The sequence below is a fragment of the Lates calcarifer genome, linkage group LG17, assembly GCF_001640805.2.
Source record: "Lates calcarifer isolate ASB-BC8 linkage group LG17, TLL_Latcal_v3, whole genome shotgun sequence".
Classification (NCBI taxonomy): Eukaryota; Metazoa; Chordata; class Actinopteri; family Centropomidae; genus Lates; species Lates calcarifer.
The window spans coordinates 2843989-2871981 of record NC_066849.1 but is presented as its reverse complement, the minus strand read 5'-3'; the positions used below and the strand labels follow the sequence as shown (position 1 = coordinate 2871981).

The following is a 27993-nucleotide window of genomic DNA, read 5'->3' as shown; positions in this document are numbered from 1 at the left end:
ATAAGCAAACTAGAATAAACTAGCCTGCAGTAAAAAACACTGATAAGTTCAACCATTAAATCAGTCATGAGGATACATGATACAATATTAGGTTACAACAGATATATTTACATATGTCAGCAAATAAGTAGCAAGAAATTGCAGAATAGAAATGCCAAAGATATGCTTAAGGTAATTTATAAATAGTGTCCATGACATCATTTGTCTAGAGAGAAATGACTAATTTATTCTTCAACAGTGAAATGCCCTACTCCCTACAAACTTTGGTATATATATATTACAATATAAGGCATTCTTATATGAGGTTAATATTATGTGTTAATTTAAAAAATATTAGCTCATATATTGCTTTTTTTCTTTTTTGTTGAAAGTTTTACACATTTTACACAAAGTAAACAGTCTGACTTCTGTGTAGCATTACTATCATTATATAGGTCAAACTTGTGTTTTTTATTGCATGTGAGACTTTAAAAACATGCTTAACTGAATATTATTATAACTCATACTTCATTGTGATTCAAAATATAGGCCACAAAAAACAACTGCCATTCTGATAGTACACATTATCATCCCTCAGAAATTAAGTGTGCACAGAGACAGGCAGCTCCCTATGTAATAAATATCTCAGTTGAGTTTATATTAATGTAACAATTATATAATAGAATACAATAGACTTTATTGTCACTGTACAGTTTAGTACAACAAAACTGTGGGTGCTCCACAAAGACAAACTACAGTGCACTATAGGAGAAAGTATATACAATAAGAAATACAAAACGTACACAAATAATACAATAATATAAATAATAATTTTGATTTCAGGTATTATCCAATAGGCCAGCGAATGTAAAATCTCAGGAATACAGTGTAATAAAAAGCAGGATTAGAACATTGTTTATTGCACAGTGCAGACAAAAGAGAACTTGACCCATTAATTTCCAACATGTGGTCTGACCAGCAGAGTGCAGTGTTCTCCTGATTAGCAGCTGTTCTGGGCTTCACCAAGTTGACTTGCAGGGCAACATGGCCTGGTTCCCGTGACTTAACGAGCATTCAACCTATCATTTGTGATGGGTGAGGGAGTGATCAAGCCAGTGTGAGCTGGGTCCTGGGACTTGAGCCCTCCCCTACACACCAGCCTCTGTCGCTATCTGAACCCCCCCCCCCCGGCTGTACAAAAGCATTGAGGGTGATAGTTCACCACTTCCATTAGACTGATGAGATTTTCTGATGTTTGCTTCCACTCATGCTGTCTACATTAAATGCAGTGTCATTTGCTGATCTGACCTCTTTACATAGCCTGCAGTATGGGAACAACAGCGTTCTGCAAATTTGAATTATCTCTTATGTAGCTGTCTGATTGTATGACACCCTGCAGTGTATCTTTGATCAGTAATCAGCAAAACTGTCATGCAAATGTTGACACACTTAATCTCTCTCTATAACACTGTCTCATTTCTCTGTGACTGTCATGTTTATATTGAAGGTACCATAGCCCAGACTTAGTTAGAAGGCTAAAGGATACCTTATCAACACTAACAATCAGTCTGTATGTGTGTGTTTGGAATAGAAATGTGCAGAAACAGGCGAAGAACATAAGATGAGGATCCTCTTCTACTCCTTCATGAAATGTGACTGTATCATTTATAGTGATTCCACAAAACATTCTAGTGATATTGTGGTAATAATTTACAGGTTCATGTTTATGTATTTGTTATTTGTCTGTAATGATAGATGTATTTGATAGGACATGTGCTGATCAGCTCTGGATTTGCAAAGATTAGACTGAAAACCAGGATAGCCACGCAGATGTGATGTTACACATGTCACTTCTAAAGACAGATAACCATCCCATTTTCACTTCAGCATTTTTGAAGGGGGGCTACCATGCTGTATATAGCCATGGGTGATGCAGCTTATACACTATAATGCATGAGCTTTGTTTTCATAAAAAAGCTATGTTCAAATTTTTTGGCTCACATGATCATAGAAATTAAATTACCGGTTTAAGCTACTTCACTAGAAATAATGTACATGTTTTGGTTTTTTTTATTCTTACTGTTTGCTGTACTGCTTTTTCCAAAGTGCCAGACTGCTACTGGCTTTAAATTCTGCACAGTGTGTATATCAGTGAAACTCGTGGTGTAATCCACCACAATAATCATAGTCTGCATCGTTTTCTTTTTCTTTAAAAAAAAAAATCTGTGCTGTTGGTGTTTATTGTGATGTATGACTGTGATGGATTACACAAGCCAAGGAAGTCTGAGGAGTTTACTCGTTTGGAAATCAGTGTAAACCAATGGCTGTGGTGTGATTTACAGTATAGTGTATTTATTAAATGTAGGTAGTCAGTGTATGGGCTAAAACCCGTGAAACCACGGTAGCCCTGTGATCCTTATAATAAATCCTTCAAACTGAGAGCTTACAGGTTACTCACTACGTAATATAATGTAGGGAAATTATATGTCAGGTTATGAGGACATGGGCTATCTGACATCGACATGTCGAGTCTGAAGATCCGGGAAAGTAGGAAGAAACAAGGAAGTGTAGTTAGCAAACAGCAGGCAAAGTACAAGCTAACCTACATCAGTAGGTCTGTTGCGCTGTTAAACCTTTGTCACTGTCTGTTCACCTAACGTTATATCAAAATGCCTGAAAGACAAGTATCACGGTAAGAATGCTAAACTTTGTACGGTAAAATTGTGATAATGTGAGCCATATTGTCTTTTTAAAAAATAATTCATTGAGGTCACCCCTATTCCGGTTAACATCAACGTTACAACGAGTTAACTTCGAAATATCAAACAAGTTTAAGTATGCTGATGTTACTTAGCGCTATAATGTTATCTCTTTGATACTTAACCACAAGGCTTTAGCTAGCGTGCTACCCCGATGTTGGTTCCAATATAATTAGCACAACCGTGATATTTTAGCACCTTCAGGTCCCCCTGGTCTACGTTTTCAAGCACTTACGTACTATAAACATTTAAACAATGGTTTATAAGATACCACAGGGCAGGTGTAAGCCGATACATGGACACATGAACTGATTATTAGTGAAGAGTGTTATGAATTCCCCGAGACATATTGTAGCGTTGTTTTAGTATAACTGTGTTTTGGGTTGTTATTCATCATCTGTTTATGCACCAACCTTTGCACATTAACAAACACACCACTATCAGCACAGTCGTGTTTTGCCACTTTGTTGTCCATTGCAGACAGGTGCATAAAGATGGTGACATACTGGATTTATCTGTAAGTTGTTGTTAAGATGTTTGGATACACCGTTTGTGACACATGCAGTGTAGAAGCCACAGTTTTACTCTTTTTTTGAAAGTGATAACTGAGTGGACCCTGTGTCACGCCGGAGTGTGTGAATAGAGGGTGGTATTCACATGTTATATATATCAATATCAAAAACAATATGAAGTTGACAAGGGCGAACCAGTCTGTGGGGTGAACACACATTGAGCCCCAGTGGTTAGATTCACACAAAAGAGTAAATATGGTGTTACAGAATCAATAACAATTATATTCAAATAAACATAAATTTAAATGTTTGATCAGGAATTGTGAATATATTATGAATATATTTGGCAACATATACATTTCTCCACAGTGGTGTCAGCTTTTTCACTTGCCGGTAACCATACTTTCTCATTTCTCTTCCCCTTGCCTCCACCATGTCAAGGATTCACGCAATTAACACTAGTGCAAGTGATGGACTGGAGGGGTTCAAGGCACATGCTGTGTTCCAGGAAATCAACAAAAAGCTTCAGGAGGTGATTACATACCTTACAATATGAAACAATATTTGTCATTGCAGACCTGTGGCTTTATATTATTCTCACATTTTACATTTTACTGGTGAAAACTATGAGACATGTCAGTACCTCTTTAAAAAGAATGCTTGTAGATTTTGTTGAATCAGTTGGTGTGACTCAGGAGGTACGATCCCCAGCTCCTCTAGATTGCCCCCAATGTAGGATGATTAGAGGGCATTTTGTGTGTGTGTGTGTGTGTGTGTGTGTGTGTGTGTATATATATATATATATATATATATATATATATAGAACAAGTGCAATGTGTGTGTGTGAATGTGATTTGTAGTGTGAGGCAGTTTGAGCGGTCAATACGAGCTATATTAGTGCTGACCATTTACCATTTCCTATAAGGATACATTTATCTAGTCAGTTATATTCAGTGTTTTTATGGCTGTGCCATACTGCTCCAACTTTAGCCTCATGGTGGCACTTTTGGATCAGTTCCCAAACTGTCATTTCATAGCACAAATATAATTTCAAGCTTATGTTGACTCAATCAGACAAATGGTTTTGTCCAAAAGTCCATGTTTTTAAGCAGTTACCTCTGTGTGACCCCAATCATACCATATTCATCTCAAACATTGCTGCAGTGCTGTCTATGTAATGAATGAAATTTGTCAGCAATGAGAAATGGCAACAGGGAAGCCGACTGGAGCCTGGATAGAGACATGGTTTAGTGTGATATATCTCAGGGAACTGATCAGACAAACAGATTTAAAATTTTGGATGAGAAGCTTGGCTTTACAGAGAGACTTACTTGTCCCACTTTTGTATTTCCATATTAATTGAGAGGGAAGTGGATTTTTCTTATGTCAAATCCCATTTTATCAGGCAGAGTTTCCCAACTGTCTTAACTTCTTGTGTTTTCCATAAACACTGACTTAAAAGAGTAAAGTAACCAGAGGAAGAGCATTAGCCTAAAACAGCTTGCCTGTATAGCCTGCAGATTTAATGGTGCCTTGTCAAGTTTTCTTGTGATAAAAGTTTCTGTTTATATTCTGTTTACACAGAGTATTGCTCACCAAATGCATTGTGTACATCCTTAAGTCTGACAAACACATTTAATTTCAGTCTTCATAAAACATCTGCAAATCAAGGAATTAGGAATTAGGAGATGCATTACAGGATTTTTAATTGAAACACATTAACCCTAATGACCCAACTGGCAAATTTTGCATCAGAAATCAGAACTTACTTGTATGTTTCTTCAGTGGTAACTGGAGCTAAATATTCATAGATATGTTTAGCCTTACATAAAAAGATGTTCTCTCTAACAGCAGATCATGCCTCACAGTAACTCTCATTTCATGCATTGTCATGCATGGCAGGACTCAGGTGTAGCCCACAGCTAACTGACTGACTCTGTGGCTGTTTTCATCATCTAAAACATGGAAACTGTTGGGTTGAAGCCTTTTCACCATCTGTTTTCTGTCATTACTGAGACTGAAAATAATCCATAAACATGGTTCCTATATCCCTTAACCACTGACACTCTTCTCCATGCATTCATATACAGATATTTACCATGTACTGAAAACACATTGTTACACAAATCTGAAAGGATTATGTGCAGGATTTCTGAGTAGCCTAACCTATCTTGAACAACAATGTAAAAACAAGAATCTAGCTGAGAAATGTACTGATTATGCCATGAGCTTGTAAAAATAGGTGATGAAAACTGAATTCACAAGTATTGTAGATACTGCCCGGTTTATTGTGTGTAAAAGATCTATGTGTACTTTAAACAGGATGGAGAGCAGTTTGTGAAAAAGATTGGGGGAGTGTTTGCCTTCAAAGTGAAGGATGGCCCGAATGGACAGGAGGCAACTTGGTTTGTGGATGTGAAGAGTGGCAAAGGCTGTGTTCACAATGATACAGGTAAGAAAACTCAATGGCCTAAAAACATTCTCACAAGACAGTGGAAACCTATAGAGGCATGTAATGATGTTAATATTTAACTGTGTGTAAATTCAGTTTGAAGTTCAAGGCCTGCACAGACTGTTTGTCTGCTTCATGAGTTTATGAGACTTTTACATCTCTTTTTACCTTCATACCCTCAAATACCAGAAAATAAATATTTTTGTTTCTATGTTTGACTTAAATGTGGCTCTTATGTTCCTGCTTTGCAGCTAAGAAAGCAGACTGCACCATTTCCATGTCAGATTCAGATTTGTTGGCCTTAATGACTGGGAAGATGAACCCACAGACTGTGAGTATTCACCCATGGTGTGATTTTAGCGGACTCATTTGCAGGTAGCACTGATAATGATTCTAGTGAGTGTGTAGATGTCCTCCGGTCATCTCTCCTGCATCTTTTACGCACCACACCTGTTTTTGCTGGAGCAGCTCAGGTCTCTGGAATGTGAAATTCACCAATGAAAATACACAAATGCCTATGTTTATTTGACTCTAAATTAATATTTATGTGTTTGTTTATTACTGAAGGAGAGGTTCACATTTTTTCAAGTCCATCATTAAACAAAAGCCACAAGTTCAGCCAAAACAAATGTTAGGTTTCAGCAGTGAGACAAACCAAGAAGGTAATTTTGTATGAAAAACTGTCACCTCATACTGCTGAATCAAATTAGCTTCAGTTGAACTTAAGTGTATGTGTTAGGGCTGCCCCATGAACTTTAAAGATTCACATCAGCGGAGTGGTGGGCTCGTGTCTGACGACTGCTCCGATCTACTTTTGAACTAGATGCAAGTAAAACCTCTTCCACTGTGCTTTGGCTGATGAAGGCTGTCAACAGGAAAGACTCTGTGGCGCACCAGGATTTTTTACTGAACTATGAACAGGAGGCACACTTTATATTTCTGGGTGTTGACAGTGTTGAAAATGATCACAGATCACAGATGAATAACAAAAGCATTAAGTCATGAGTTTTATATGTGAAACATGCAACTTGACATGTCATCTGTCACAGGAGTGTTGTGTTAGGCAGCTTCTCTTCAGGTGCATTGGACTGAAGTGTAACTGTGCAGACCAGTGAATAATACAGTACTCATCTGAAGGAAAGATGTGTTGAAGAAACTGCTGTCTAAAGGGTTGTCTTCACGGCTGGTATGGACAGAAAGAATAATTACAGTGACCAAAAACAGTTTGGGTGTTATTGAGTGTTATTTTAGGAGAGACCTAAAGAAAAGAACAAAAAAGAACAAAGACAAAAGAACAAAATAAAGATTACTTTACTTACTTTACTTTACTTTATTACTAAAAAGACAGCAAGGCTGTGTTGACTCATGTTGATTTTACAGTCTCCTTTACCTATATCTTGACTAACGTACCTGCTGTTGTACTCCGCAGTGTGTTAATGATATTTTAAATGGCATCAGTATGACGATAGTATGAGGACTGACTCAGTTGTGTAGCAGCATGTAGAGCTCCTGGCTTTCCCTGCAGTTCATTTCACCTCAGTCTGCGTGTCCTGTTCTCTTAAAAAGTGGAACAGAGTTGTTTGCCAGTTGGATGTGGTACTAACAGGATATTTTGTTAGTGTCAGGGTGACACTAACAGGGAAACCCTGTGCTGCGTCATTATTGGCCGACTGCCAATGTATCGCCCTCAGACCAGAGGCCATGAAGTCGTTTGTGAGTAAGATGAAAACATAAAACAGGAGAAAGAAGGGCAGATGTTTCAACCTCTGTGGTCTGCAATTAATAGACCAAAACTAACAATGAAGTAGTCCTACTAACAACTGCATGTATCCACAGCCTCATATGTCTTATTCCTGTATGTCATAAAGCTCCACTGTCATCCAACTGCAATTAAAAACACATTAATGAGTCACACCATTGCACTGGATGACATGTTCCATCATTAACACTAACACAGCCACTGCAGTTTATTTTGACTCAGTCCCACATACATCATTCTGCTTCTGGAAACAATTGCACTGCTTGAGTAGCATTTACTATAAAATACAGTGCCAAGCTCTTTTTTCCTCTTTGTTTAAATACAAATGAAATTATAAGTTTGTGGATGTTTGTAAAGATGTCTGTCCTCAGTATGAGCAAATAAGCTTCGGGCTAAGAGCCATAAACAGGTTAGGGGAGTTTTAAAGCAGTGGAAGACAGAAATAAAGATATGGAATAACATAAGACATTTGTTTTAAGGTAGAAAATGTACATGATAATGGTCAAGAAAATTATTTTGTGTGAGTGATAGACTTAAATTATTTATATTTCGTTTTGAAATTAGTTATGCCAATATGTAAATTCCCAGCTCCCTCATGTTTGTGCAAAAATGTTCTCAAACCCTGACTTGTAACGGGCAGAGGCAGTGAACCGTGTGGGCCACTCGGGTCGTTTGGACCTCTCTACCATCAGTCCACGGCCATTTGCAGTGATTACTTGCACCAGGAGGAAAGCCATTACTGGAGGGAGGAACATGCTCCAAGAACACAGTCAAGAGTTTTTCCGCTGCTTTATCCCCCGTCATTTAGAAATTTGGACAGGTTGTGTTTTTGCCCTGATGATTTTCATACAAGGCAAAACTGATCATTTCATCTCTTCCATTTCTGTCATAAACCCACATGAGGTTGAAATTAGTTAATATTCTGAGAATTACTGTTCTCAGAGTGGTTGAATTATTACCTCCTGATATGATTTATTTTCTCTTTTTTTCTTCATTCCAGTCCACAAGCATTCATTTTTCTAACTCTATGCACTCTGTGCCCGTGTGTCATGCAGTTTCCTGACATTTCATAAGCTGTTGTTGCTGTTGCCCCACTTTCCCCTGGGCTGAGTTAATCTCTCATGGTAACTCTTTAAACCAGCAGCATGTAGTTCTCTCCAACACAGACTGACCCATTCTTTGGATTCAGAACTGTCTGGTTGATGATTTTTACCCTTTCTGATTCACAGGCGTTTTTCCAGGGCAAGCTGAAGATCACAGGAAACATGGGACTAGCCATGAAGCTTCAAAACCTGCAGCTGCAGCCTGGCAAAGCCAAGCTGTAGATGAGACATTGGAGCTACCTGTACCTACACCTCTGAACACTGAATAGAGTTAACCACCAAGAGTTTAACAGCAAGTCTGATTTCAGATAAATGTTACAGGGTTGTAAGCCCTCTCATCACTGGACTGAGCCACTGTTTCTACTAGTGACCTCACTGACTGACCAGGGGATAGATTAGTCAGCAGCTCCACCAGTCTAACTGGAGAAAAAGGTAGATGGAATGATAGTTATTTGTCTAATCAAGTCCCTGTCTGCAGGCCCTCTCATGATAACACTGTCAGTAGACTAGAGTAGAGACAGGTGCTCCTACTTTGTGATACTAATTCACTTCATGTCCACTTTTGACTTTCCAAATTTCCAATATGTATTACTGATGAAATCTTTGAGTGTATTGTGTCTGGAGATGTTGTGAGTAGAGCAGATTGATGTTGTTTCCCACAATCATGGACACCACAGTCTAAGTGCCTCCTTGTCTCAGATTAACAGTTTTTAGCCAACAACACAGAAGTGTTTTTAACTGTGGCCGCCCACTGTTTTAATGGAGGGGGTTGTAATTTTCTGCCGTGGTATCCTTATTGTTTGAATCTCTAAAAGATTTCTACCAAATAAATTTGTGCTGCAAGGTCCATTGGGTGGTCTTGACTCGTGTCTGTTTTTGTTAGGCAGGAGCTGTTATTTAGCACAAGTCCATGACTAATTACCTTGACTTTCTGTTTCTAATAATTTTGCAGACTTTAACAAAAAGCCCAGAACAGTTTATGTGTGAAATAAAATGAATTTAACAACATGCTGACTCTGTGTTTTTAAGATGAAGGCATCTTATGATCAAATTGTAATGTCGAGTTTGTGGATGTTAAAATGGAAATATTGGCCAGATGTCCAAACATAAGCTTTAGTGTTTATTCAGTCTGAAGGGTAGACATTAAATTCACATGATCACACTCCTCCTGGCTCCACAGGATATTAACACACAAAATGACTCCTCACAGACAATTTAGGGGGCCAGTTTGAGGTTCTGTTGGTGTGACCTTCCACAATAATGGTCCTCTGTTCAGGCGCGACAGCACTTGGATGTCACCGTCAGGTTTGCTGGGTCTGTCTAATGTTCCCCCTTTTTTAGGACCTTGCACTTTTCCAACACTGCAGCGACCTGGTTCCAGACTGCCACGCTGTAGTTTTTCCTTTGTAAATGGAGGAGCATGGCTAAAAGACAAATCTGTTAACTAGCTCTGACCCAGATTCCACTGCAGCTTTGGCTTGGCTCTTGTGGTTTGCTAGGTCTTACTCTGTAGTCACACTGGGGTTATTTCATTGGTCAATGATGACTGCTTTTTGAGTATAAGATTTCAGAAGTGTGATGTCTTATTTCTCCCCTTTTATTTTGCAATGGAGCATTTAGAAATGTTTAGGATTATTTGCATCAAACCTAGTTAACAAGTAGAGTAATGTCACAAATGCACCAATTTTCACGTGAATAGAATAATAGATTAAAAATAAAACCAATCAATAAATATTAGAAGTTTTATTCTCAATGATAATCCACCATTCCCCCAAAAAGTAAATCACTTAAAGGAGTATGCCACTAATTTTACATGAAGTTACCTTGTCATGAGAGAACTACTCAGCCTGTAAAACAAAAACCGAAGAGCTAAAATGTTAACTCTTTTAAGGTGTTTAAAATACTTAAAATACTGCACCACTATATTACCAGAAGAGGTAAGCAATAAAAGATGCTATTAAGCTGCATTATGGGAAATGTAGGCTTGAGCCTTTCTTGAGCCTGATCCATTCTACGGACTAAAAGTGAGGATATCTCTGTGACAGCTGCATCAATTTTTACCAGTCTTTTAAAAAAGATTTCTAACTTTATGGAAGTGCAATACTAAATCAGTGGCATGCCACTGTGATATTGTGATAATGTAAGGCCTTATTTGCATTGACGCCTTCAGTTATCTCACATCTCTTTGTGCTCTACTGTCACCATGACCCAGACCTTTATGAAATGTTTACTACTTTCATATAACATACCAGTGATTCATCTTGTTTACAGGCCATTACTACCCTATAAAATAATTATCCGCTGCAAGATGTGCTGGGTTGTGTATTTGCAAAAACCAAGGGGTTTGTTTGGAACCACAGACACTGAAGTGGATAGTTTGGAGCAGGGTTAGTCACGAAAAAAACACCTCTCCACAGATGCAGCAAAGCCAGAGAAAATGATTTCCCATTTGACTGCACGTTATATCTGATAGATATTGTCCTAAATATCACACATCTGGGGTTAGCAGTGTTAATTTACAAGTGATGACCAAGAGAGCAGCAGCTGAGAAACTTTACTGGGCACATTTTACATTACAAACACACTCTGGGTGAGACTGAGTCCTTTTTTATGTAGTGCTTATATATGAGACAAGAGAGCTGCCCTTTAAAGAGCTGCGCTCAGTGGAAAATGGTTTCTTCAAGGATTAGTTTATAGGAATGCAGATAGAACCTCAACTGTGTGCAAAAAAGAGCAGGCAATATCCCAGCTGTGACTGATAAAAGTGTAAACAAAGAATTATCATACAGGGGCTGTTTGACCGTGAGTCTATTCTTAAACTCAGCACGGGCAACAGTGTGGGTATGAAATTGTAGATTTTCCCTTCATTAACAGTGATCAGAGATCTCAGAGTTCTCTGCTGATCTGTTCCATGGCCAACACAACCCATGCTGCTCTGTGTTATGTCCTGGAGAATGACATTAAACATGAGAACCTGCAACCTGTTCAGAAGAGTTGTAAAATGAATCTGTTGGAACATCTTGCTTTGAGAAATTTGTCTGAACATGTTCCACTGAAACAGCGGAAACTTACTGAAAACATGAAGCAGTGACCAGAGAGCACCTCCAGGGGAAAACAGCCTGCCAAATAATGTGATGAGTAGTAACAAGAATATGGATCAGAGTGTGTTTTCTCCAGTTGCAGGGAAAGGGGGGGACGGGGGGATGGGGTGAGGTTCAAGACTACAAACCAAGGTCTGTCTCTCTGTCAGCCTGAGAACAGCAGCCCAGCAGACATGTGATCAGCAAGTGAGACTCCAAAAACCCCATCAGGCTCACTACAACCGCAAGGGACCTCGTATCTTCCACCCCGGTCCAAACAGTCATCCCTCATCTTCATTCTTGTCTGCAGTTGGTGGCTGCAGTTCCAGTACAGAGAGGGAGGGACGGTGGAGATTTATACTCTAGGAAAAAATACTAGAGGGCACTTCTAGAAGATTCCCTGCAATATCTCAGTTTAGAGTAAGTCCAGATGCACTTTTTGAAAACATTTTCTCAGTTTAAATTTCAGACTTTTTTTTTACGTGATTGTTTTAATGAATCACTCACTTTGTATTTGTAGGCTGTTTGATCAAAGGCAACCTTCATATAACTGTATCTAATGGAGGAACACCCAGAGGTTTTGATTATGTCAAAATAAAACAGATTTTTCAACTGCAGAAACAGCTACCACATTTTACAGCCCTTTCCTTGAAATGTCCAAAGAATCAACTGTTAAATACCAGATACTTTCTAATACATTATCTGAAAAATATCCAGGATATTAAACAAATAATGTTACTGCTTTGTTACCGCCAACACTGAATCGCAATTGGCTGTTAATCTTTACAGAAAATACACAGGGGTACATAGGCTATAGGTTGCTCTTTTACCTCCAAGATCTGTGCCGCCCTACAAAGTCAGAGAGCATTGTACAAAATCAGTGAAGATGAAAAGAAAGGGGTTTTCAGGCTGACTAGCAAATTGTATGACAGATACAAAGGTTTAATAGTTTCAGTGTATGCCTTTCTGGGCCGATTACTAACACACAAAAAGCAGACTCTGCCTTTACATAATCGTCACAGAATACAAGTTTCTGTGAATAAAATGTGTTTGTTTCAGGTTTGTTTGAGAAAATGTATTTTTGGTTTGTCCATAAAATTAAATAGATCTTTTTTTGCCAGGGGTCCATCTACTATTATTGCTGAAATCTGAAATTACTGAAATGTAATAAATTAATTTACCATTAAATACCTTTAAATATGTGACTTGAGAGTAGCTTGAACACACCAAATTGCATTGGTTCCTCTAAAGTCAAAAGCTTTTTTCCTCCATCCTGAGTGGATTTAGTAATATCAATATATTATTAATATTCATCAAAGTAGATAATTTTTTTTGGGAACAATCAATACATTTAGGAACACAAGATAAGGCTAACCACTGGCAGTGCACCAGCTAGCTTTCACCTGATATAGGGCTCCTGCTTCAACATCAGCTGTGGAAGAAAGTGCAGAATTTTGTGCAGATTTTACATGCTGTTTCCACAGAAATTGAGGAAAAACATTGTTTAACATTTTTTTCAAATATAATTATTCGCGTCCTTGTCCCTCTGTGCTTTATTTGAATGCCTTACACACAAAATATAAAACCATCTTTTCATTCTTTTAAATCTGATACAGAATCTGATACAGAAGGTAAAAAAAGGAGATAGAAATGTAAAAAAAAAAAAAAAAAAAAAAAAAACAGACAAAAGTACCCTTGGTGATGAATCATCCCAAAACTCTTCCGCATGTAAATCTAAAGTTCATGCATCATAATGGCAGCAGATGTTCACACACTGTGCCTGACAGGAGGTGGGCTTGTTGAAAGAGAGGCCTAACCCAGAAAGACACAGGACATTAGATCACATGCTGCCACCTCTTTGGCAGCCTGCTCTTCCACTCTCTCATTTATAATAGGAATATTTAGGATGACTCTTAAGCTATATGCATCTTTTATCAGTAACCTGCACCACAGATGTTTAATATTCACTATACCCTAGAGAGTACAACTGTGTTTGTAGTTGTTTTAGTTTCTGAACATCCAAGACACAGCCACCCTATCTGTTTGAAGTGAGCTAGCCTTTAAGTGCATCCAAGTATTTCTTCCTCTAAGTCTGTGGTATGATTATCATCTCGGATGAATCGTGGGTTGGAGAGGTTTTGTTGAATCTAAAGGAAACTTTACCAACCTCCACAAACCAAGCCATCACAACACAAACTTGTAACATATAAACTGGAAAGACCTGCCCCTGCTGAGGGGGAAAAAATCAATAGCTGGGAAAAAATATGAGAAAAAAGGAAAGAATTTGTGTTTTTGGCTCCCAGTCAGGTCAGAGCCGTCTCTCTCACTCACTCCCTTCCTTTTCACTCTCGCCTGTTCCCTTTCCTTTCTTTCTCTTAACTCTCTCTCTCCCACTCCCACTTCTCTCTCACATCTGGAGGGTATCTGGTGTGGCTGTGTGACTCCTTGCCTGCTATGGGACAGCCTGTGTTTGGACTGGACGTCAGACTTCAGTGCATTTCAGCAAACGCTGTTCGGTAGGGGTAAAGTACAGTAGTAGACCAGAATGTTGCTTTTGCAGACTTTACTACTGCATGTTTAAATGGCTGGCTGTTATGTTATATGGAAGTTAGGCTGAGCTTTTTATTGTCAGCATCATTCATCCATGCATGACAGCTGTAGCATGTGTATTTCAGACAATCCAGACTATTTAACAGTGCAGCAAAGCAACCTCACAACCTCTGCTCAGCTGACAAGGAGTAGAACAAAAAGAATACAAGATGATGAGCTTTAAAATGCTCAGCATTTCCGCTAATAAAGAGTATTTTCTCTTCAAGTCTTTAAATTATATGGTAACATGAGAGTGTTGTTGACTCGGTGAAGGCATTACAGGTCCTCTGTGACCCCTGGATGCTACGATGTTTTTTATCTAGCCAGGGCTGACATTGTACAATAAGTGCAGGCAAGTGCACAGGCTTTTATTTTCATTTGCTGTGGGTGTATGTATGCTTCTGCATGAATTTTCTGTGTGTGTGTCTACTTGTACTTGCGTTGTGTGTGTGTGTGTGTGTGTGTGTTTGCCACAGTCACTCTGATAGTTGTGGTGCGACAAGCAGAAAAGGCTCTTCTGATGGATGGCTTTTAGACTTTTGCCTTGAGCGCTGCCTTGAGTGCCTACTTGGAGTATTTCTATCAGTCCTGGTGGAAATGATTAGTTTGCTTTTTCAGGGCTTTTGCAATCCTCACAAAAACATGCCCTTCCTTGTGCTTGTCAACCAACAGAAAAAGGCTAAATTCATATTATTTTATGTGATCTGTATGCAAAGACAACAATTGTTGATTTGTGTGACTGCATGTGTGTACGGAGTGATTGGAACGAGCTGTCAGGGGTGATGCTTATGTGCTTTTTTCATATTATCCCTTGCAGTTGGTGAGGACCAAAGCTTCAGACACAGCAGAGAGGACGAGCAGAGAGCCGACTGTCTTTTGCTGTTGGCCTGGTGCGTAAATAATACAGACCCTCCATCAGTTAAATACATGTTCAGATATAATGATATTGTTCATTTCTATACACCAGTTGGAAATGGCACTGGTAGAGTTTGAAAAGATTGAAAAGAACTGAATTGATTTGATTCAGTACATATCAATACTATAAATGAAATTGTGGTAAGTAGATACATGTAGTTCTACACACTCCAGCTTCAGATATCAAATACAGACACATGCTGCAAGTAGCACAGACAACAATGGAAGTGTTTCCAGGGGACAGAAAAAAGTTCTGAACCTGGCTGGGATGTGTTATTAAGTTTACAAGTCATGAAGTATTGAGCAGCAAGTGCATCCCAGCAGCGTTCATCACTATTTGGTTGTGCTGTGTGTATTTGCAGTGCAGGTGTTGTCAAACTGATGAAGATGTTTTCTTAAAGGATGATGCTGGTATTTTCGATTATGTATTAGTATTATTATGTTTTTGGGAGTAAATGATTGATAAGTGCAAAAATCTCTGCAATCAGTTCAGTATTGCACAAGACCAGTGTGCTGGGCAACCTCAAACTGCTGCTGCAATGTAAGCCAACTGGGCATTTGTCCACGCCAAAGTACGTCCAGTAAAATGTCTGTTGTTGCCACTGATGCACCATAGGATCTATAAATTGATAGCATGGATTGATAAACTGTGACTGTAAAAAAATATTCTGAGGAGCACTCGTTGATATTGCATTCATGGGAAAGGTGTGAGCTCTGATCTTCAGAATGACAAAACTTAAAGTGTACAGCCACACCAGCTAGCTCAAAGCTAAATACTCATCACGCTAACATGCTCATGTGTCAGAGGTGTCATGTTTACCATGTGCACCATTACATTTGTTAATCAGTACCATACACAAAGTATAGCTAAGGATGATGGAAATGTCATTAGTTTTTCAGGTATTTGGTCATAAACCAAAGTACAAGTTTAGTTCCCCTTAACAGTTTAGCAGTTCAGCAATCTGTGCACACAGACCAATATTTCTTTCTACCATTCCACCCTTGATAGGCTCTGTTTCCTCCAGAGCCACAGTAAAGATTAGACAGCTGTTTTCACAGACTAAGCAGTGCTCCCTGCGACTCATAAATTGATCTTGACATATAAAATGTGCACAAGAAACCAATGCATCTCTCTGCTTGCCTCTCATAATGACAAGCTGTCTACTCTGAAACAGTTCTCAGTTTACAGCTGAAGTAAGTGCAGAGCTGTTGGGTGTTTCAAACCTCGGCTGTGGAGTTTCAAAATTTCAGCAGTGAGCTGCAAAGAGGTTTGAAAATTTTGGTAGTGCTACAACAAAATCAGAGTGTGTGTTAACCATGGCATTTACAGAGCTTTGACTTCTATGGTGTAGCTGATTTACTGACCTGGGCATGACCCCTGATACTGGACTTGCACAGGTGTATTTGTCAATACAATATCACAATTCAATTCCTACAGAGTGTTTTAGTGTCTTTCAGCTAATTGTTTTGGCTTTAAGGCCAAAAGTCTACATTGGATCAGTACCACAACTCTCATGAGTGTCATTTTCAGCCAAAGCACCTTTTCATTTGATGAACTTGTTCACTGTATAAATGCAAAAGGTGATGATGTGTCAGGGTTTTGTTAACACTGAGTTGGTTGTGTGTAACTCACAGGCAGTAGGCACGCCTCCTCACACTGTGGGCTGTGGGGCAATGCAAAATGATGACTGACAACATGATGCCACTCCCACCACTTTATTTCAAAGCCTATCAGAGGTGACTCTCACTGCCCCACCATAATAATTACATACACCCAACTAAGAAGGGCCCAAAGTATAAAAAACACCTAGTACTGATTTAATGTCCAAGAAGTAGCAGATTGCAGCTTTTACAAGGCCCTGTTCCCAGGAGCTACATACTGCATGACCTGATGTTTTTAACTTTACTGTCCATGTGCTTGTGCAACAGGAGAGCTCAACAGCAGACATGGCCTTTCCCAAACATTCCATCCTGTGGACCCTGAGTGTGCTGCTCTTGGCCTGGGTTTTGGTGCGCTGCCAGGCCCCTCTTGAACCGGTGGAAGAGGAGGAGGGAGAGCCAATGAAGGAGACACCAACAGTGGTGACAAAATCTGAGCCAGTCCAGTGCCCGTTGGACTGTAGTTGCACGGCAGAGGGGGCAGTGGACTGTGCCGGAGTCGACCTCACAGAGTTCCCCGCGGGCTTGTCCGATAAAACTCGCCAGCTCTCTCTACAGGTCTTTCGCACACACAGACCTAGACAGTAATACATTTTGTAATTCAGCTCAGAAATGAGAGAATTACCAGTGCAAAGCTCTCATCTACCCTTTTATTTACTGTCTGTGTTTTGTCTCCTGATGCCAGAACAACAAAATTGAGGAGATAACAGTGGAGCACATTTCCCATCTGCATCAGCTTGAGACTCTCAACCTTCAGAACAACTGGCTCACCACAGATGGTAAACACAGTAACACAATCTAAACACCTTGCAGGAATCTGGCATCAAGCAGGGGAGCAGATTATAGACAAGTCTGAAGGGTTGGTTTATGTGGGACAAACAGGACTGCTGCATTCCTGTTTCTCATGCTTAGCTGTGGGTCTGTGTGCTGATTTGCTCTGTAGTTGAAGCCTCAAACTATAAGGTCAATTTAGGGCAATTTGAGTTTGATAGGTAGTTATTCTGCCACTGGGCTGCAGTGTGTCTGTCAATCCAGAGTTCAACTTATATTTACAGAAAACAAGATCTCTTAAAATACAGAGGCAGAGAAAGTGGGAGGAGAGTGTTTTTTCTGTTAGCCAAATTTAGTTAGATACTGCTGACATTACTTAGACGTTTGCCAAGTCAGTGAACTTCACAAGTCTACTTGCATTACATTTACCTTATATTTTAGCATTTTCCTCATCTAGAAATAGTCTCAGTGTCTCCAGAAGTCAGTGATTTCACTTGAAAAAGCAGAGTAATCAGAAATACTAATGGTTGTGAACAACACCACAAGTTGGCAACAGCTGTACAAAAAGCTAATCTCTATGAGGTTCAGATGATCCCTATGTCAGTTAACCTATTTTACTATCATATCAATCAAAACACACGTCATACCAGCTGGTTACAACTGCCTGTTCCTTCTGCTTAAAACTTGTATTGTTACTCCTAGTGGAGTGGCTGAATGCCACAGTTGGTAATTAATATCCTGGCCAACAGTGTCCAAGATGAACAGATAGCTGTGTGAATTTCTGGCCAGCAGCAGTGACTGCTGGCTTGTGTTTCTGTTGCTAAAGTTCTAATTACAGCTTCCAAAATCATTGTGAATTAAAGATTTTGTTGTAATGGGATGGATTACCTGTGAGGAAAGTCTGATTACACTCTATATATGAAGAAGAAATGACTAGATGTGTTTTTAGATCTTGTAATTTTAGTAAACATTTTCAATCTTGGATCATTTCTTGCCAAATAATGTTCAAATTTACAGCTCTCTAACTTTGCTTTGGATCTCCTGAAATTCATTTAGGGACCCACAGGGTGTGTCTGGACCTTATTAGCTAAAACCTCTTCCTTTTCCCATCTGGCTCAAATAAATATGGTCAAATGTTCTAGTCAATGTTTTATTGTTCACTAAAATCTTTAGAGGTAGGAGCCAAGGATGTGTTTAAAAATGTCTCAGTCATTTCCAGATACATCAGAGTCTTGCAGTCTGAACTAGGGTCATCTAGATTTGAGAGTTAATTTACCAAAATACTTCCCCAGAGTCCAGAGCAGGCAGCTAGGTTCACTTCTTTGAAGCACTGCGCCCTCAGAGGAATGATTTTCAGGACACGGACAAAACAAATCTTTAACACAGGATCAGCAAACTGGTTTTTCACTGAACTGAACAAAACTGTTCAGACTGAACTTGCACTGAAACGAAGACAGTCACAAGTATTAATGTCATGGCATTATGAGCAGTGATGTAATCGCTGATGTGCATCTGAATCTTGATGCCATTGCTCAGCCTAGAACAAAATGAAAATAACTATGAATCGCTGAACTGAATGAAACAGTTTGAATCAGCAGGGGCTGATGTGTGATCTCCATCCCTGCACAAGAAGTGTGGTGGGCTTTTCAAACTTGTACTGTCCAGTAACCTACAGTATGTCAATTTACCTGAGTGGATTTCCTTTAGCTCTCCACAGATCTCTCTTTATTATACACTTTATTTGACTGCTAAGTAGTCCTGCTCCAAATAAACAACTTAAAATGTCTAAAATTGGTGTTTTGTTATTGAGCTGCCTACTTAGACTGTAAGATTATTTTTAAGTTTACAACGTGTTTGATAAAAACTACATAAAACTACATATGGCTTGTGATGGTCATGGTATAGATTAGGAATGCAGGCTGTTTTTCTCTTTACAGGCCTTGAAGATGAAGGTTTCGAGATGCTTGAACAGCTGGCTTATTTATACTTGGCAAATAACAAGGTGAGTCATATACCAGATTTTCAAGTGTTTGTTCTCTCAGCTAACCTCAATTGTGCTTACATGTTGCAACAGCAAGTTCATCTTTTACATGTTCATTTCACTGCTCTTCTATTCTATTTTATTCTATTCTACTCTGATACACTGACATAGTGCCAGCTGGCAAGGAGAGGTGGCAGTCTCCTCTCGTACACTCTGTGTGAGCTTATGTTTGTAATGACTTCCAGTATGGCTGTGCCAGCTGGTCAGAGCTAAAATGTTACTGACCCTTTTGGACACAGAGCAAGAGAGAAAAAATGGACAGATTTGTTTGTGCCTTCACAGGGATGAATAGGCAAACAGGATACAGGAAGAATAGGGGATTTTTAAGTGCTCACTAAGCCTCAAAGACACCCATGCTGCTTTAATCCATAAACCGTATTATAAAGGAGAGAGTTCTAAATGAACATTTAATCTCACCAGTGCTTCTCGGATTTCTATATTCTCTGCTATTTTGTACAGTGTAGCTGTAAACTGTGCTCTTATATGAAGGGGTACACAGCTTGCCATGCAACATTCCTCTGTGTAGCAAATGAAATTGTCCCACTTCTTCAGCCTTACCAAAGCAAATATTTGAAATGTAGGAAAAATCCAGCAAATCTTCAATTCTAAACCACAAAATAGTGAGTTTATCATTGCCTTGCAAAATAACCCATATGAGCATCAGAAAAACCATTCACTGAGCATCAACTGTGGTTTTAGGCAACCAGAACTACTTGGTTATAACCTTTGCAAGTATGTATGGTTAAAAAACAAGAGTAAGATGTTACAGACACACCAGCAGCTCTGTGAGACTGTCTGCTTTGAGCTAAATGCTAATATTAGCATGGTAACACACTCACAATGATTATTTAAACATGCTAATTTCAAGTTTCCAGGTATAATGTTTCCATGATCATCAACTTACTTTTGCTTTTTAGCATGCTAACGTTTGCTAATTAGCACAAAACACAAAGTATAGCTGAGGCTGATGGCGGTAACATTAGTTTTGTAGGTATATGTACATCATCATTTTGACCTGATGGTGGCTCTAGATGAAAAGTTAAGGGATCACCAAAGTTACTGCGTTTCATCTTGAAGGGACCATAAATGTCTGAACTAAATTCCACTCTGAACCAGTAATGTCATCCAGCTGGCAATGCTAGAGTCATAGCCAAGTCATAGTGTACATTGTCAGGGAACCATGAATGTCTGTACAAAATGTAGTTCCAGAAGATACAGTATTACCCCAGATAATAGAAAAATGTCAACCTGGTGGCACTAGATGAAAAATCAGGGAATCACCAAAGTCATCAGAGTTCATCCTTTTGTGACCATGACTATCTGTAATTTTGTCTAGATATCCTTCACTCTGGACCAAAGTTCTGGTCTGACTGAATGAGTGGCCACTAGCATGACTAAATATAGAGTTAATTTTAGAGTTAAAAGAAAATTCTCCTGTAAGAGAGAGGATGCAAACAGTGGATTCCAGTGTATACACTGTATGCCCAGCAAAAGAGTTTCTGTGGCACTGCAACAGGATCATGCTTCTTTTCTTGTGCTTGCAGCTTACCTCAGCACCAAAGGTCCTACCACCCTCTTTGGTTAGTGCTGATTTTGCTGCAAATCAGCTTACAAGGATCTACCCATATACGTTTGGCCATAAACCAAAGCTGAGGTATGAATGTGTGTGTTTATATATTCTTTTTTTTCATTATTTTATTTATTTATTTATTCTTTACATTTAAAAAAAAAAAAGTATCCTCTGTTCCTGGAATTCAGTAAATTTACACATTGCAGTATCCCTTGATCATGGCTCCCAGGTCTGTGTATCTCCATAACAACAAGCTGACTGACACAGGGCTTCCTGATAACATGTTCAATGCTTCTGACAATCTGGAGATCCTCACCATGTCCAGCAACTTCCTCCGGGTTGTCCCCAAGAACCTGCCCTCCACCCTTTACCGTCTTCACCTGAAGGTACTACGCCTGTAATGCCCCATAATACCTGGGTAGTAGATGATCTGAGAAGATACTAGAGTGCCTTCCTGCTTAAGTTTGCACTTAGACATTAGATGGATGGTAGTGATGATAACATAAGGACTGCTCCTGTTATTACAGAGTAACAAGTTGGAGAAAATCCCTGCAGGGGCCTTTGACAACTTGTCAAATCTCAGAGAACTGTATCTCCAGAACAACCTTCTCAGCAATGAGGGCATGGACAACGAGACTTTCAGGTGAGCAAAATCCTCACTCACAAAGCCCCAGTGGTTAACAAATATTAACATGTTTACACCACTTAAAGCTGTTATTGTACTGGAAAGCTTTGATCATACACAGATTTAAGCGTGAAATCTTGTGTTGCAGCAGCAGAGAGGAAGCAACACAGTATAGGATCAGACAACTGTTTTGATGACCTCCTCTCCTTTTCTTCTGGTAGCCAACTGAGCAGCCTGGAGTGTCTGGACTTGTCAAATAACAACCTGAGTGTCGTCCCCAAGGGTCTGCCTCGCAATCTGGTGCTACTACACCTAGAGAAGAACTCCATCCGCAGCATCCCTGGAGACGCTCTTACTTCTGTCAGAAACCTTGAGTACCTGCTCCTCCACAATAACAAACTCCGTTCACGTTCCATCCACCCAGCTGCTTTCCAGGTACACGTCTTTCATATATTGTACAGAAAAGCAGACTGATGTAAAGACATGGAGAAATTATTTAGAATTTTCAATTGTAAGAACACACAGGAAAGACAATATGCTCAACTGCTATGCATTTGACATTTTGACCTCTTGAATCTTTAATTTCCATCTTCACAAGGGTTTAAAGAAACTACATACTCTACACATGTACAACAATTTGCTGGAGCGGGTTCCCAGGGGCCTGCCCCGACGAGCCAAGACCTTAATGCTGCTCCACAATTCCATTTCTGAAATTGGCCGAAATGACCTGGCCCTGCTCTACACCCTGACGGAGCTCAACCTCAGCTATAACAAGTTGACCAGCTCCAAAATGCACCGTGAGGCCTTCAGGAAGCTGCGTGTATTGGAAAAACTGGAACTGTCTGGGAACAGCCTTCATTCCATGCCCCAGGGTCTTCCTCGCAGCCTGCAGGTCCTCGAAGTCAAGAACAACCAGCTCAGCTCCATACCGGACGGTGCACTGACAGGCATGGAGAAGCTACGAAAACTCATCCTGAGTGACAACCAGCTGAAACTGAACTCAGTCTACCAAGGAGCCTGGATGGAGCTCAGTGCTCTCACTGTGAGTATCTCGGATTCTAGTTCAAGATACTTTGTTGGCCTTGTGTACTGCATAAACTACAACCTGCATTGTGGAGCTTCTCATGACTCAAACATTTGATGAAGCTTTGGTACTAGGTTCTTCCTTGTGCTTCCACTGTACTTTAGAAAAGGGGGACTTTTGCCATTAAAAGGGCAAAAGTGAGTGTTGATATTATTAAAGATTTTAGACATTCATCCATCCATCCATTATCTATACCATTTATCCTTAAGGGTCACCGGGGGGCTGGAGCCTATCCCAGCTGACATTAGGTGAGAGGCAGGGTACACCCTGTACAGATTGTCAGTTGATTTTAGTAATGGGAACTTGGTTCGGTAATGTGTAAAAGCAAAATTGGCAGGTAAGAGCTTTTGTCAGTTTTGGACTTAGAGTATGGGGCTGTGGCTATTTCCTGGTAGAGGTATATACTTATGTAGCCCCTGTTTGTGCCTCTCATGTATTAGTGTACATTTGGTCAACAGAGGTAACCACTGGTTTCTCTAAAAGATAATTAACCACTCATAAAGTCATTGAAAACCACACATCTCTGTTTTCGTCAAAGACCACAAAAATGTTAACCCATTTCCCAATTCCTATCCAGGTAGACAGCAGGATATCATCATTGTTTTGATTCTGAAACAGAGTTGCAAGCTGAGAAGTAAGTTTAAAAAGTTTTTTTTTTTTTATCATTCAACAGCAGAAGAGTCTCTGTGGATTCCAGATATAATAGTGATAAGTGTTTTAAAATAATCCTCTAGGTTTTTGAAAACCTTGTTGGTTTCAGAGTGAGATACCTCTGTGACTCAAGTGTATGCCAGTATATTAGAGGTACAAACTAGGGCTAGCAACAGCTTAGAGTGTGGCACATTCGGAAAATCTCAGTAGAAAAGATTTGACAGCAGAAGTGTGTTAAGTATCACTTCTTAAGTAGCACCAAAATGTAATTCCTGGAACTCGTACCCAAAGTGAACAGTGGAATCAAAAATAGAACCTTTGAAAATGGCTACACTTTGTTAGCTTCCTGCAGTGCAAAAGGCCTATTAGTTACACAACAGTATTAAGCATGTTTTTTTTTGTATAATGCTTATCACCTCTCTCACTCCAATTTCTCACATAGATCAGTGAAAATGTTTCATTATTTTCATTATTTACTATGCATCTTATAATTTTAGACATTAGATCTGTCTGGCAACCAGCTGTCTCACATCCCCTCTGACTTACCTGAGTCTCTGGAGTATATTTACCTGCAAAGTAATCGCATCTCCAGTGTTCCTGCTTCAGCATTTGAAGGCACTCCAAACATCAAGGGCATCTTCCTCCGGTAAGGGTCACACAAATCACATCTTAGTCTCAGTCATGTTTCTGGTAACGGTCAGCTCTTGATTTCTTTCCATACACTTAATTTATTCTCCATGGTTGTTTGTGCCAGCAAGTACCTGCCCAATGCATGTAGGAAGGGTTAGGCCTTAACCTAACACTCTTCACTTGACCTGAGGGGTTTATGGAAATCTGGTGGGTGGCTTCTTATATACGTTTTTGTTTGGATTTATCCCCACTCAGGAAATGATTATGCAAGTGTGGCTGAAGAATGAAATTGATGCTTTTGTTTAAAGTGCTTTGCTAGTCACCAGGAGATGGACAACAGTTTTTCTTCCCCATTTTTTTTTAAATTTATGTTTTAGACTCACACAGAATTTGGGGACAATGAAAAGATTCAGATTTCTTTTTTTTAATTATTCTTTGGAACTTATTCACAGTGTACTTTTTAGGAAGAGTTTTTTTTTTTTTTTTTTTGGAAATAAAATTTTATATCTGTACAGTATACCTGATGCTGCAGCAAGCACTTGGTTTTTATGAAGGTTATGTGCCAGACTATTTCTATTTCTGAGACTTCCTAAGCTTGTCCGCTGATAGTTGTAGCCTCATACTTACTGTACAGACATGAGACTGGTATCAATCCTCTTATTTTAACCATTACCAACAAAGTTCATGAAAAAGTTTTCCAAAATATCAAACAAGTTTTATAACACAGAGTGCAAACTGAGACACTGAGGTATTACTGCCGTTCAAATGTTAGTTTTAAATTTCCAAACCCTACTTTTAACTCTTCCCATAAAAGTGGGCCTTGTGATAATTTATAAAATATCCCTTGTGTCCTAGTCTGTTACTAACTGCTTCATTTTGCAGAGTACTGTGGTGTGGTATCTAATCCCTCCATCTCCTCTAACTTGTGTGCATTCAGCAAATTTTCCACTTTGGTGTATTCCACATGGTGCAGGCTTATATCCACAAGCACTGCAGCTGAAAGCAGCGACCAGAGTAAAGAGGGTTTGGTCCAGCGCTTTTCAAGGCTTTTGTTCTGTTTGGTTTCCAGTCTGACCTCAACCTAGCTGTTTTATGTATGTTTACAGGCTTTGACCCCTTCCAGGCTGTTGTGCTCTTCATGTTGTTCACATCAGCTGCCACATTTCTTTCTTTTTTTTCCCCCCAACAAAATCCCCCTACAGCTGGGATCCTTTGGCCTGAGCCAATTTAGAGCCACTGGAATGCTTGCATCAGTGGGGGAAGTGAAAGGAGGATTTGTGTGTGTGTGTGTGTGTGTGTGTGTTCTGCTAATACTAATTGTTTATGCATGTGTATTGCATACTGGCTTATTGTTAAATTTGGTGGACCATATATGCAAACATTTTTACTGGTAAGAGTAGATGCAGTTGATTCAAGGTATTTTTCTTTTGATGTAATGTGAGTAAACACCTGAGTGTTGTTAGTGAAATACAGTGTGGCATACATGCTTAACAGATGGGTCCTTATTATACTGATCCCTAAGTGGAGAGAAGCAGTCAGATGCTCCTCCTGACAAATGTGATCTTTAAATGTCACCTACTGTCTGAAAACCATCTCTTCTGCACATTGCAATTTTTTTCTTTAAGCCTGCCAAAAACTCAATTATCAAATGGCTATTTTGGTCAGCTGTCAAGTGAGAGGAAAAATGCTTCACGTACTTGCCTGTCTTTCCTTTAAAGGTTTAACCGCCTGTCTGTGGACTCTGTGGATGAGAGCTCTTTCACACACCTGTCCAACTTGCAAGTGCTAGACATTGGCACAGGAAACACGGACCTCCCCTTCAAAAGAGATGAGATGGAAGATGATAAGGAGCAGGACACATAAGATACGCTCAATTAAACTGGTATTGGACTGGATTGCATCAAGGACAAGAGAGGGCTTCTAAATGGGAATGAACCTGTGGATGTCATTTCCCAGGTCCATTACCATATTGTGCTGAGTGGCAGAGTCACATATTTCTGGTGCAGGATACCGGATGAAGTTACTTTAGTTTCCATTTTATGGGCTGGTTAGTATTGCATATCTTTATATCTGAGCTTTAATATTTGTTTTTGACTGTTGACATGCAGCATCTATCATTTACATTGTTTTTTGTGCTTTATTCTTAAAAAAAAAAAAAAATGCATTCACAAGAGTCAATGTGAATTTTCCCATGTAAATGTCTTAATCAATACCAGGAATTTAAACAGAGTGAGCAGAGTATATGTCATTTTTGTAAAGGGCAGACTTGTCTGCTTAGCTTAAAAAAGTGATTTTACTAGAAATACTGTGAAAAAATTTGTGTTTTTAACACCATGGGTGGCTAGATGAGCAGTCCGACTCCTACTGAAACCTACAACGCCACAGTAACTGTTGAATGAAACACTGCAACTTTAATAGGATTTTCAGTTTCATCATCGAGTAATCTATTGCTTGTTTTTTCAAGTAATCAATCAATCAGTCTCTCTGTCAAAAAATGACTGATGCCCACCACAAGTCTAAATTTTGTTTCAATAATCCAAAAATCTTACACATTTCATTTATAATAAGAAAAAGTAACAATCAGTGAAACATGTTATTTGAGAAGATTTAAAGTTACAATCCTTAAAATATTAGTTATATCAGAAACAGTTTTTAATATGATTAATGTGGCCTGCATTTTTTTAGCAATAGGCAGTCACTACATTTTTTATTCCTTAATTGCTGTATCACATAAAATGTTTAATTATTGCTGGCAGAGTTCGCCTTTCTCGTGTGGAATGCAAATTAAGCATCAATTCACACAGGAAATGATGCATAATTGGAGTTGATGCACATATTTAAATGTACTGCAGTTTGGTACAACTGAGACTGTCAACTGTCTTCTTAGGATTTTTTCATTAAAACTTTGTGACATTTTGTTGGGCATGGTCCAAAGCAGTTAGCTATCCTTCCTATAATACATTTCATATGGTGCAGTCAGTAGTGTGACTGGTGCCTCCAGTGGTAAAGGCATGTGTCATATTGAACAAACTCTTGGACTTTGTAATTGTGTAATTAAAACGCTCTTTTAATCACCACTAGTAACTAGAGCTTTTGCAAATCAACCAGGGCTTAAATCTTAAGGATTGTAACTTTAGCTACAAATGTTTACTTGATGAATTATTTAAATTATTAATCAAAATCAAATTGATCTATGTTATTTTTCTTTCCACTGACTAACTGAATTAAGAGTACTGTTTCAGCACTAATCTCAAATATTTTACAGGGTGCTGAAAAGTGACAGATACACAGCCAGTGAGGTATCTGTATGACAGCAAAAATCTTAGAAAGCAATGTACCTACAATGTGGATCAATGTGGACATTAGTGTTTTTATGATATTCCTTTGTCACATACTTGTGAATAAAATATTGCAAATGTAAAAAGCAATTTCAACATATCAGAAGCTTCAACCCAGGCTGCTGCTGCTGCTGCTGCTGCTACTTCAGTCCACTTCTATTTTATAAAAAGATAGCAAATATTTTTATATGACATTGAAAATACTCATCCTATTACACTCACTATATTGCTATTAATACAGTGTCACTTTCACATACAGCTGTATTGTATTGTCTCATATACAGTCATTGAACACAGCAATAAATTATTTGAAAAGGCTGAAGAAGACTGTGCGTTTCCTAACATTCACCAGGAGATCTGATCGACATTTCAGCCAGTTCTCCAAGACGTGGCAGTGTCACTGCTTAGTTCTCATTTGCCTCTAATGTGCAGGTAGTGCAGATATGTATTGGACTCTATTTTCATGCTGGTGCACT

At 39.1% G+C, this 27993-nt stretch overlaps 2 protein-coding genes across 3 annotated transcripts; both read left to right on the top strand.

Moving 5' to 3' along the window:
* The first annotated feature begins 2509 nt into the window (after positions 1-2509).
* On the top strand, positions 2510-9572 carry scp2b (sterol carrier protein 2b). Its single transcript, XM_018670091.2, has 5 exons — positions 2510-2671; positions 3692-3782; positions 5573-5702; positions 5954-6033; positions 8691-9572. Exons 1-5 carry the CDS (start codon positions 2649-2651, stop codon positions 8784-8786), a joined length of 420 nt encoding a protein of 139 aa, XP_018525607.1. The 5' UTR covers positions 2510-2648; the 3' UTR covers positions 8787-9572.
* A 2233-nt stretch (positions 9573-11805) lies between these two features.
* Positions 11806-27842, top strand: podn (podocan). Of its 2 annotated transcripts, none has more exons than XM_018670063.2 (12): positions 11806-12064; positions 15051-15123; positions 17078-17365; positions 17493-17586; positions 19516-19580; positions 21164-21273; positions 21419-21575; positions 21717-21832; positions 22036-22249; positions 22413-22856; positions 24047-24195; positions 25898-27842. In XM_018670063.2, exons 3-12 carry the CDS (start codon positions 17096-17098, stop codon positions 26040-26042), a joined length of 1764 nt encoding a protein of 587 aa, XP_018525579.1. In that variant the 5' UTR covers positions 11806-12064; positions 15051-15123; positions 17078-17095; the 3' UTR covers positions 26043-27842. The 2 variants fall into 2 exon arrangements, with proteins under 2 accessions (XP_018525579.1, XP_018525578.1); XM_018670062.2 differs by lacking the exon at positions 11806-12064 and adding an exon at positions 13757-14160.
* Positions 27843-27993: the final 151 nt, after the last annotated feature.

What these genes read in the sequence shown, in the direction of transcription:
- scp2b (XM_018670091.2), top strand. Translation starts at nt 2,649, where the DNA reads ATGCCTGAAAGACAAGTATCACG. An exon ending in CCTGAAAGACAAGTATCACG is followed by an intron (nt 2,672 to 3,691) that starts GTAAGAATGCTA and finishes CACCATGTCAAG; the next exon opens with GATTCACGCAATTAACACTA. An exon ending in CTGTGTTCACAATGATACAG is followed by an intron (nt 5,703 to 5,953) that starts GTAAGAAAACTC and finishes CCTGCTTTGCAG; the next exon opens with CTAAGAAAGCAGACTGCACC.
- podn (XM_018670063.2), top strand. Translation starts at nt 17,096, where the DNA reads ATGGCCTTTCCCAAACATTCCATCCTGTGGACCCTGAGTGTGCTGCTC. An exon ending in GGCCATAAACCAAAGCTGAG is followed by an intron (nt 21,274 to 21,418) that starts GTATGAATGTGT and finishes CATGGCTCCCAG; the next exon opens with GTCTGTGTATCTCCATAACA. An exon ending in ATCAAGGGCATCTTCCTCCG is followed by an intron (nt 24,196 to 25,897) that starts GTAAGGGTCACA and finishes TTTCCTTTAAAG; the next exon opens with GTTTAACCGCCTGTCTGTGG.